The sequence below is a fragment of the Gambusia affinis genome, linkage group LG01, assembly GCF_019740435.1.
Source record: "Gambusia affinis linkage group LG01, SWU_Gaff_1.0, whole genome shotgun sequence".
Lineage (NCBI taxonomy): Eukaryota > Metazoa > Chordata > Actinopteri > Cyprinodontiformes > Poeciliidae > Gambusia > Gambusia affinis.
In genome coordinates, this window is record NC_057868.1 from 40,687,976 (window position 1) to 40,700,118 (window position 12,143).

General features: G+C 41.6%; 1 protein-coding gene across 1 annotated transcript in view; it reads left to right on the forward strand.

Annotated features, from left to right (window-relative positions):
* The window catches only part of LOC122823783 (IQ motif and SEC7 domain-containing protein 2-like), a 105,857-nt gene extending 98,516 nt beyond the window's left edge, over positions 1-7,341 (forward strand). Inside the window, exons 15-19 of the mRNA XM_044103808.1 lie at positions 2,250-2,411; positions 3,084-3,305; positions 4,384-4,433; positions 6,141-6,806; positions 6,862-7,341. Coding sequence (XP_043959743.1) covers positions 2,250-2,411; positions 3,084-3,305; positions 4,384-4,433; positions 6,141-6,806; positions 6,862-7,341 — 1,580 coding nt within the window. The remainder of the gene's footprint in view (positions 1-2,249; positions 2,412-3,083; positions 3,306-4,383; positions 4,434-6,140; positions 6,807-6,861) is intronic.
* The last annotated feature ends 4,802 nt before the right edge of the window (positions 7,342-12,143 follow it).

Below are 12,143 nucleotides of genomic sequence, written 5' to 3' on the forward strand. Positions count from 1 at the left end.
CCTTGAACATAAATTGAGCCATTTTAAATTCTACAAGCTCGTCAAATTTGAGAATTCTGGATATTATGAAGAGCGGGTTTGTATGCTCATAATAACCGACATTATGGATGATTCTAATGGCTCGTTTCTGTAGGACGGTTATCGGATGTAAAGAGCTCTTGTAATTAACTCCCCACACTTCACAGCAATATGATAGATATGGTAAAATCAGAGAGTTATATAGAATATGAAGTGATTTAGCATTCAATACATGTCTAGCTCTAGCCAATATGGATATACTTCTACTGAGTTTACTCTGTAAATGTTGAATATGAGGTTTCCAACTGATTTTGTCATCTATTATTAAACCGAGGAACTTATTAGCAAAAACCCTTTCTAGAGTTACGTCCTCTATTTGAACTTGGATTTCAGTATTTTTATAACAGTTCCCAAAGACCATGAATTTCGTCTTGTCCAAATTTAGGGATAATTTGTTATGGTCAAACCATATCTTTAACTTACTAATCTCTGAAGTGACTGTTGAGAGAAGATGCTCTAAATTGTCTCCTGAGGCTAGAATATTTGTGTCATCAGCGAATAAGATAAATTTTAATACATTGGACACTTTACTGATATCATTTATATAAAGATTAAATAAAACTGGTCCCAATACTGATCCTTGTGGTACTCCACAGACAGTCTCCTGCCAATCAGATTCCACATCTCCCAATTTCACAAATTGTTTCCGGCTCTTTAAATAACTCCTCATCCAGTCAGAAACTACTCCCCTAATTCCATAGCATTCTAATTTTTTAAGTAGGATTTCATGATTTATTGTATCAAAAGCTTTCTTTAAATCTATAAATATCCCTACTGCCAGTTTCTTACTATCTGTTGCGTTGGTTATTTCTTCTATTAAGTCATTCTGACCAGCGATGTTGACGGTTTGCTCTGAATCCATATTGACTGCTGATAAGTAGCGAATGTTTTTCTATGAATTGTTCCAGTCTTTTCTTAAAGAGTTTTTCCAGGATTTTAGAAAATTGTGGGAGAAGAGAAACAGGCCTGTAGTTAGTGAAGAGGTGTTTGTTGCCAGTTTTATACATTGGTTTGACCTTCGCTATTTTGTTGGGAAATGATCCTGTTTGAAATGATAAATTGCAAATATAAGTTAGTGGTTTAGAGATTCCTTTAATTACTATTTTAATAGTTTTCATGTCCAGATCATCACAGTCAGTGGAAGTCTTATTTTTACAGTTATTCACAATGTTTATGATTTCTTCTTCTAGTACAGGGTTGAGATATAAGGAGCTGGGATTATTCTCAATTAGATATTGCTGAGTTGCAGTTTTTGTAGTCGGTATTTTTTCTGCTAATTGAGGTCCTATATTAACAAAAAATCTATTGAATTTATTGACGACACTTTTCAAATCAGTAATATTCTGTTCATTATCTATAAAATAGTCTGGATATTTGTTATTGTTAGCTTTTCTAATAACTCTATTTAAAATATTCCATGTTTCCTTAATGTTGTTTTTATTCCTATCCAGTAATTTATGATAATAGTCCTTTTTACATGTTTTTATAATATTAGTTAACTTATTTTTATATTTTTTATATTTGTTTTCTGATTCAGACGTTCTATGTTTTAGAAATTCTCTATAAAGTTTGTTTTTCTTTTTACATGCCTTTTGTATTCCTTTTGTGATCCACTGTTCATTTTTTTGATTGCTTTTCCTGTTATATTGTTTGATTGGGCAGTGCTTGTTATATAATATTTTAAATATTTTTAGAAATTCTTCATATGCTGAATTCACAAAATTATTGTTGTGTTTCTAATTTGAATTAATAATAAATAAACTAAAGTTTTAATTTTAGAAGCAGAAATCAGTGAATCCCAGACAGGTTGTAGACGTGTCGGTTTTCCTGGACTTAAAAATCTTTCCAGGCTCCAAACACGATTCAGTCACTTTAACTGCAAACACTTTTGTTTTCATGTGTAATTTCTCTCTGGAGGGAACATCAGTCGCTCCAGAGCCACTCAGGAAACGGCCCACTGCACAGAACTGTAATAATGGTGAAAACCGTTTTAGCAATCTGCTGGAAGCCGCTGGAGTTTCTCCATAAATCGACTCCTGCTGCTGTATGAGATATTAAATCAACCATCTGAGCTGATTATCATCTCCTCTCATGATAAATGTGGTTTAATTTCAGCAGCTCGTCGTAAAAATGTTGATCATTCTGGATGTTTTGTCATTTTCCCCACTTAGATTACCCTCATGGCATCCGGCTGACATCGGCGAACCCCGGAGGAGAGAGGAAGGTGTTGATCATCTTCACGGCGCCCAGCCAGCAGGACCGCGCGCGCTTCACCTCCGACCTGCGAGAGAGCGTCGCCGAGGTCCAGGAGATGGAGAAGTACCGGGTGGAGTGTGAGTGTTTCTGCGGCAGAGAAACGCTGAGAAAAATCACAGCAATTATGTTGCCTCAAGTGAAACAATTTAGTTTCCTTTGGCTGGAAATGATGGAGAAGAACTTCACTGCTTTCAAACAGAGTTTTAGAAAACTAGATACATTCATTCATGGGTAGAAGAAGTCACTTCTGTGAGGAAATAAGTAGTTTTAGTGCAAAAGATTAAAAAAAAACTCAAATTGCTAAAAAATTAAAGATGGCTGCCGTCAAAGAAAATAAATTTTTGCACAAAAACTGCCAGATTTGGTGTCTTTTGTTGACAAATCACACATAGTTGGACTAAATCACATTTACTGACAATGTTTTGATTTTTGTTGAGGAAAATTCATTTTTACTCTAAATTCACAGATTAGATGATGAAAGTGTTAGGTCTTAAATCAGAGCCTATACAGAATCAGAAACATAAGATTTCACATAAAGTTCATCCACAAAGTGGGTAAATTAGTTTGGCAATAATTGGCTTAAAAACGGCAGCCATCTTGAATTTTAGCTGTTATCCTGAAATAGCAGCTAAAATTAAATGCAAACTCTCTCCTGGCCTGTAAACCTTTTTTGGTGGATAAAGATAAATTTACGGTCAAAGTGAAGGTCAGTCGTGTCTGTTTACGTCACGATTCCTGCTCCCCTCCAGCCGAGCTCGAGAAGCAGAAAGGCATGATGCGTCCCGGCATGTTGGCGGGTTCTGGCGGGATGGGGACGTCGGGGAGCGGGACCAGTTCGACCGGGGGGCCCATGAAGGGTGAGGTGGTGAACGGCACCCTGGGGAGGCCGAGCCTCGACGACACGTACGCCTCCGTGGACGGACTGAAACGCACGGCGCTCAGCTCCTCGCTCAGAGATCTGTCAGAGACGGGTAAGGACCGGACCCAGTCACTACAGTGAAAGTTTCTTCTTATGATCAGAAACGGCATTAAACCAGTTGATAGTCAGGTTCTGAGAAAATGTCTGATTGGAAGCGAAACATAAAGAAGTGACGATGATGACGAAGCAGTTCAGGTTGCTGGAGGATTTCATGGTTTCTTCTGACTCACAGTGAACCTGCATCTGCGTTGTTATGCAACATTACAGTTCAGTGACAAAACGAAGCTCCGGTGCGCTGTGTCCACCTGCTGGACAGCAGCGGGAACTGCAGCGCAGCTTCTGATGCCAAACTTCCTCTTGGATTATTTTTTGATTTAACCAGTGAAAGAAAATCTATGAGGGCGTATCATAAATATGAAAATAAATTCCTATTATTATCAGAATAATATTTACATTTTTAATTGCTTTTTGTGTAGCAGTTCTCATACAATTATAATTTAATTTAATTGCGACTTTATTCATGTAATGTTATGACTATTTGTCTGAATTTTTCTCATATTACTATGACTTTGTTTCCATATTGTTACGACTTTATTCTATTATTTTGACTTCATTCTTGGAATATTACAACTTAATTAGTGTATAGCTTATTTTCTGGTAATAAAAATAAATGTTTTAAGTCTCTTGGCCTTAATACGTCGTTGTAAAAACCTGAGCTATAGCTAATTACAAAAGCATGTCCCTAATTATGAATATTTGTTCATCTTTGCATTAAATTACAGATTTATATTTTCTAAATATCATGCAGTTGGTCAGTGGAGAAGCTAAAATATACATTTTTATTGTATTTGTGTTTAGTAAAAGCCCAAAATTGCTGAATTAGCTTTACTTTGTTCTCTGAACTTTGTTCACTTTATGTTTCATATCTAAAATTCAGCATCAATAATAAAATCTACACTTCAAAACTGAAGTTAGTGTTTTTTCAGCTTAGCTTAGCATAAACGCTAATGAAGGGAAACAGCCAGATGAAAACTGAAAACTCACTGATGAGCAGCTTAATGTGAACGTCTGTCCAGCACTTCCTGTTTCCTGTAATAAAGTTTAATCCCTGGATTCTGATTGGATAACAGGGAAGCGAGGTCGGAGGAACAGTGTGGGCTCATTGGACAGTACCATAGAAGTAAGTCTGCTGCTAGCATGTCTGCTGCTAGCATGTCTGCTGCTAGCATGTCTGCTGCTAGCATGTCTGCTGCTAGCATGTCTGCTGCTAGCATGTCTGCTGCTAGCATGTCTGCTGCTAGCATGTCTGCTGCTAGCATGTCTGCTGCTAGCATGTCTGCTGCTAGCATGTCTGCCGCCGTTGCATGCCTCACTGCCTGCGGGGTTCAAGGTCCTCTGGATGTTTGTGAAGTTTTATAAATATGTCTGTTTGCTGCATGTGAAGCTGCTTCTTATGTTCTTTAACAAACTAGAGTTTAAATGAAGGATTTACAGAAATACCAAACATACCAAAATACACAAAGTGGAAACCATCTTAGCGTTAATATCTCTGCTCTTTCTGACCTCCACTCTAGGAGTTCAGCCAATCAGCACCAAGGAAAATTAATTTCATTCCTTGATTGGCTCTTTGCTAACAGCAGCCAGTTTCATGATAATTAGTGTTTCTCCTTCCTGTTTCAGCTTCCTAAGCTGCGTTTTCTTTCCAATATGTTACATTTTTCCTGCAAACAGCCAGCAGTTCACTGAAAAACCTAATTTTATAGTGGGCTTTAGGGCTGTCTCTATGGCGACCAGGTTGACCAGGAAAGACTCTCTGCTCTCTGATCTTCTTGCTTTGCATGTTTTTATTTTAACGTTGCTGCTGCTGCGTTTCTGTTCTTCACATCTCAGAGTGAACTGGGAGAAAATGGAGCTCAATCATAAACTGAAGCACTAATTTCATTTTTGGGTTTTAAAACAGGATGTTCATGCTAATGGGGGAAAATCTTTTACTTTCTCATGATTTGATTCAAAGTTGATTTTGGAACATTTTAAACAGATTCTAAATTATATTAAATGTAAGTTTGGATTCTTATCTGTGTGGATGTTTAGGCTCCACCCTTTGGTTCCTGTACAGAAATGTTTTCATACTTCAGGCATCTGATATTCGACAAAAGAAATATTTATATCTGAATTTAATTCCCGGTTTGAATCCAAACTTGCCATGTTTTTTCTGATTAACATTTAAAATTTCAACCTTGTTGGGATTTTATGCACAAGTTATTAAATAATTGTGAAGTGGAAGGAATATTTTTACAAATATAAATGTGGAAGGTGCAGTGAGCCGATTGTTGGGTAAAGTTTCTAATGTGGTGAGAAATAAGGACTTACAGTTTAATTACAGTTTAATTACAGTTTAATTATGATACTTGTTGGTACTTTGTGACAGCAACAAAAGTGACAATGAAAACTATTTATTACTTTCTAGGGCTGCAACTAACAATTATTTTAGTAATCAATTTATCTATCAATTATTCTGACGATTAATTGGATAAAAAATGGCAAATTCAGATTTTTCTTTAACTAGTTAAACGTTTTTATAAAACTTTTTTTTTTAAATCAAAAGACTTGAAATAATTCACGTCTTTTTTTAAATAAGGAAATAAACATTTTTATTGACTTAAAGGAAAAAAGCTTTCCTTTTGTAAATCTGGCTTTTGGCTGAATTCAGAGACGATACAATAAATTCCCTGTCCTGCTCTGCAGATGCAGCGGCGGCCATTTTACAAAATGTCTGACGCTCCGTGAGACTGAAGAAAGTTTGAGGAAGATTCTCAGCAGGATGTAAATCTGACCAATGAGAAGCCTTCCTCTGATTTTGTTCTTCTTCTACTCTTGTTGTCCTCAGGGTTCCATTATTAGCAGCCCGCGGCCTCACCAGCAGCGCCCCCTGCAGGGCGCCAGTCTGTCCTACAGCCCCATGATGGTGCCCTCGTCCCCAGCAGCCTACCGGCCGCACCGCCCTACTCAGAGCCCCGGTACGGGGGTGGGGGGTGGGCCGGGGCTCTGTCACAACCGGGGGGGCGTCACCACGTCTCCTCTCGCGAGCGGGGGCGGGGCTGGGCCCGGCGGCGCGATGGCGGCGGGCGGCGGCCAGATCCCCGGAGGCCGAATGGGGAACTTCTTCGGCAGTCGAAGAGGCAAAGTTCCTGGTCCCCTGACGATGATGTCACCGCCTCCTCAGGGTCCACCGAGTCCTCTGATGATTTCGTCCCCCCCCCACTACCCCGCCCCCGCGCCGCCCATCGCCCTCCCATCCTCCCCTTCCCCATGCCCCTCCCCTTCGCCCAACCTCGGCCCGTCGGACTCGGCCGGACCTGGAGGGGGCGGCGGCCCGGGAGGGGGGCCGTCCAAGCTCCAGGCGTTGCACGCCCAGTATTGCCACGGCAACAGTGGAGGAGGCGGAGTCAGTGGGCACCCGCCGCAGCAGACGCCGCCGCCGCCCTACCATCACCACCACCGCTACCACATGCAGAACGTGCCGCAGCAACGCGTGCAGCCTGGCGAGCACAACGTGCGCAGCACACGCTGGCGCCACCGCTTCTCCCGCGCCGCTGCGCAGGCTGCAGCAAGGCTCCGCCCACCCGCGCTACAACATGATGTCCGGCTTCACCACGCCACCGCCGCTGTCGCCCCACTCCCCCGTCACGCCCACTACGCCGCACGGACACTACCACCGGCCGGGGGGCGGAGCCAAGCTGCCCCTCACCATCTCGCACTCCCAGCCCCACCCGCACGCTCACACACACACACACAACCACACCGTGCACACACACTCCCCGCTCAGCCCCTCCCCCTCCGCAACAGGCTCCACCCACTTCATCTTCTCCACTCCGCCGCCCCAGACCCCCTCGGCGCGCCTCGTCACCCAGACGCCGCCGCAGCCCTACGCCCCCCAGTACCCTCCGCTGTCGTCCATCCCGCCCCCCCCTCCCCACTCCCCGCTGCCTCCCCCGTCGGGCGCCCCGCTCTCCCCTCTCCCCCCGGGGGTGGGGCAAGGGGGCGGCCCCAAAGCGAAGCCCGTCAGCCGCATCAGCACGGTCGTGTGAAGAGGCAGAAATCGAGGACGGTGGCGCGCAACCCCACAGTGAGCCGCCAGGGGGCGATATTGAGAGTGAGCACAAGAGGGAGGAGGGGAAGAAGAGCGGGAGGGCAGATCCAGTTGTATCAAAATGGCCGCCTGATGAGGAGGAGAGCGGTGAGAGCAGGAAAGAGGAAGCTGCTCAGCCTGTGCTATTTCCACATCGACTTTCCTCGCAGGTAGAGCGAAAATCTACCGCTTAGGTCTGGTGACGCCCCACCTCCCCTTCATACCGCCCTGTGTGGTGAGCCGGGACTCAGTCGGACATGTTTGTAGTTCTTCACTACTTCAGAGTGTTCGTCTCATGTTGTGAGTACCTTTTTTAATATTTCTGTGGCTGTAGTGGACAAGCGGTTGAGGGACCAGTGAGGAAGGGAACAGTGCCTGAAAACGTAACCTGAGAGTTGACGCTCCGAGTTAAAGGGACAGTACCGTGTCCAAAAATAACAGCAGTTTCACACCAAGTTGTTCAGCACAAAAACCAACACTTTGATTTTGACATATTTACAAGCCATGACGGGCAGAAGCAGAGGTGTTTAGCATTAATATGGTGGCGTTTGTGTCTTAGACAGGCATGCATGACCTGTGCAATAGCTAACAGTTATCAGTGTGTTTATGGTTAATATCCAATATGCAGGGATAGATTTGTAGTGATGTGAAGCCCCAATCCAGCGAAGTGAAGACTCTACTCATAAACTTCCTAAAACCTTTGAAATAAGCCATCGAAACAAATCTACAGGTGTCTTTGTTTTTGTTCTGCAAAAACTACTAAAAGCCTTTAGTGTTTGTGGATTACAGGGTTTCAGCAGGGGGCGCTATACTGTTGTTTTGGAATGGGACTTTTCCAGATTTTCTCACTTATTCCTGTAAGATTGAGTATTTATTTCTAGTAAATCTGTGAATGCTCTCCTCATTTCTCAAATATCCCAGAATATATGAAAGTGTACGCCTGAATTTTCAGAAATAATAATATCTGTCGTTTGTATTTGATGCTCCATGACGTGTTTGTGACCCTCAACGTTGCCAGAGAAGGAGATTAGGATGAAAGATGCCAAACTGGGGGATTTTTGTTGTTTTCTGCCAATGAGGACAGTGGAGCTGCTCTACCTGAAATACAAACATGATGTTTTGATTTTTGATTTTTTACAGTGCAACTTTCAGTACCTTTAGCAGCAGCAATGTTAATGGAACTGGGTGGGAAAATAAAACTAAAAAAAGAAGTTTTATAAAAATCAGACAAATCAGTTTTTGTGTTTATCTGAAATCACCAGTAGGGGGCACCAGTGTGTTTTTAATGGTCCCATTATGAGACGTTTCCAAGCCAGCCTCCATTTGTTGGTTCCAGACTCACTGGTTGACTTGGTAGCAAATGAGGTTGCTACCAGCAGGTTCTTGTTGCTAATTTGGCTAATTTTAGCTTTTGCACTAATGTTTTACATACTGAATTGAGAAAGTCAGTATTAGTTAATATGCTAATGACAACCCACATTCTGATGGTAGCACTTAGGCTAACATTTTTGTTCACTTTAGCTTATGCAATGCTCTTTGCACACTAAATGCAGTATGTTACTGTAGGTCAACATACTGTTATCTCCCATGCTAATGTTAGCATGTTAGCTAACAGCATTTTAGTTTATTTTAGCTTAGACAATGCTCTTTGCACACTGAGTGGAGAATGTTACTGTAGGTCAACATATGTTAATATCTCCCAAGCTAATGTTAGCATGAAGGCTAACATTAGCATTCTAGCTTATTTTAGTGTACACACTGTTCTTTGCACATTAGCTGGTGTATGCTATTGTAGGTCAACATGCTACTGATACCCCCCATGCTAATGTTAGCATTCGGGCTAACATTAGCATTTTAGCTAACTGAATCCTGAAAATGTTTGTTTTAAATTTAAAGTTTGACCATTTTTGCGTCATTTTCTCTTGATTCCTTCTTTTTTTAATAATTCACAAAAAAAAATTGTGATACACAAAAATCTTAACAGAAGCTTTTATCCAAAGTTACTCACTGATGGGGACCAAAAGTTTCAGTGCAGTGATGAAATCTGCCTTTAACATTTAACATGCTACATCCAGGTCAGAGAACAGAAGAAGTTCAGGTTTCCATCCACCATCTTGTTCATCAACCTTAAACTGAAAACATCAGGTCAGAGATTATTTTAAAAGGTTTCCTAAACCAAACATGATATTCTGAAATAAGGGACCCAAAACGTTCAGTTAGAGTTCAGTTATGACATCATTTCCATAGTTGGAAATAGACAGCTGGACTTCCTCTGTTTGCTGGAGTAAATTTTAGAAACGCCCCTAAGAAGGTAGAGAAATTTCCAGGTGGCATTTATAGAAGGAAGAAACGTTGACGGTTCCTTCAGTCAGATTTTTATATTAATGGGGAAACCGGCGGAGGTCGTTGAGTCCTGGAGCTGCGTCTCTTTTTTCTTTATTTATGGCTTCATATGTTGGTAGGCCGTAAAATATCGATACTATCGATCAGTTAAGATCCTTAAATTAGGTCAGAGGTTTTGGTTTCAGATGCTAGTTTATGTTTTTCCCACCCAGTACCAACTACCTTTGTGTGTTTAAGCAGTAAAATGAGACTTTCTGTTGCGGGTGAGTGATGTTTTATCTGCTACTTGGTTTCAAAAGAGAATAAGGTGCCTTCAGACATAAGGATGGTACAATAATCAATAATCATGGGGATCATCATCTGAGACAAACCACCTAAATAAAAGACAAATCCATATCTGAGTTTCCCGCTCGCTGGTTGAATCCAGAACAGAAATATGAAGCCATTTCCTGTATTTTAAGAAACAAACTGGACGGAACCTTCAGTGACCCTCATCATCCAACAAAGAAACAAAACGGACCTGAAACTTGGACCTAAAGTCTTCTGGAAGGACAACAGGAGAGTAAATCATGTCCTAACATCTCATATGAAGAGGAAATCTCTAATGAACTCTGTTTTACATGTTATTTTTGTACTTTGAGTTTAAAACCACTGTCCCAGTGTTTCTCTTCCAGGATATTTTCTGTTTTTATTCAACGTTCTTGGATGTCGGAAACTTAACGATTGCTGGAAGAAAGTTCTTCCCCCTTAGCTCTGGTTTGTGTGACCAGCGTCTAACTGGTGGATGTTGGGAAATGCAAACAGTGACACATTTTTTCAGTTTCTCTGCGATCACCTGAAACCACCTGTAGATATAAAACTGTACAGCGTGTTCTTGTTTCAGTGGGGCCAACAGCATCAATCTGTAACCGACGTTCAGAATTGCTTGAAATAACAACCCTGTGCTCTAAACACCAAAAGGTTCTCCTGGTTGTTCTCTGGAGAAAAGCCAAAACTAAAACTCCAGACGTTTCAGAAACGCTTCACGGACTCAGAATTGGTCTCAATCTGAAGAACCACTTTGACGTTTTAGAGCAAGCTTCTGATATCAGTATTGTTGTGTGACGAGCTTTTAATAACATGAAGTGCTCCTTGGGCTGCTTTGTATTTTTTAGCATTTTTGATTTTGTCATGTGCTTAAATTGTGATTTCTGATTTGGCTTTCTGATCTAGAATCTGTTTTTGAACTGTTAACACGTTTACAACCACAGTAATCTGTGACTAACATGCAGAGGTTACCAACATGCTTGTGGTGAAATCATCCCTTCATCCTGAGCTTCTTGGAGCTCCGGACCGTTGGATCTGCACAGGGCATCTACAGAAACACCCGTTTCCTTTATGGGGGCCTTACAGAAACCATTTCAACCGAAACAAAAAGGTTTTCATTCAACACTGATCACGCCTACCTCCAGAGAACACGGCTCGTTCTGTTCCCGTCCAGGAGAAACCAACACATCCACCCTGTTTCTGCATGAACTCTAAACCTCCAAAAACTGATAGCTAAAACGTTAGTTGTGTTACCCTGGAGCACTAATCAGAAACTTTGGTTCCATAAAGCTAAAGCGCATTAGCTTCAGCTTTATTAGCAGAAGCTAATGCTAAAGAACTAAACTCCACCATCTTGATAGCTACCAGCATTGGTGGCCACTGATAAATAAAAAATTAGCTAAGGAGCTAACCATAAACATTAGCTTCAGCAATGCTAAAGCTCTTTAGCAGAAGCTAATGCTAAGTGATACCACACACCTGAGTGGACGTTTTTCCTCCCTGCTTCTGCATTTTGATTGAATTTTTGTCAAATATGATATTTTGTGAATGATTGATCTGTTTATTTTAAGCATTAATTAATCCAAACACCCAAAGTTCTCAGTAGATTGAGTTTAGAAACATGCAGAAACAGTTTTAATGCTCCTTTAATCCCTTATTTTAGATTTTCCTGATTTTGTGCCCAGGCCTGCTCTCCACTATCGGTTTGCATGTGGTATTTATTCCAGTATCTGCACTGAATGAGCTGTATTATAAACATGAATGTACATAAGTTGTTAAATGAACTTTAGCTCCCGTCGGCTGCGTTTCATCGGGAAGAGAAGGCCTGAGTTCATTTTTATTTTATTCCCTAGAAGCAGATCCGGTCTGACCGCTGCAGGAAAGACGGGAACCTTTAAAACTAAACTAAAACAGCCGATCAGATCTGCTTCCCTTAAAGCTCAGACTCTTCTGCCTCCCACGTGAAGACGGCCGGTTGTTTGTGTCGTTATGGGGACGGGTGACCGGCGGTCCGGCCCGTTTGGAGCGGACCGCTTCATGGAGAGAAATCAGTTCTTGTTTATAATGTAGAGCAAAAAGAGAGACTGCAATAGTTCTTGTAAAATTGTACGA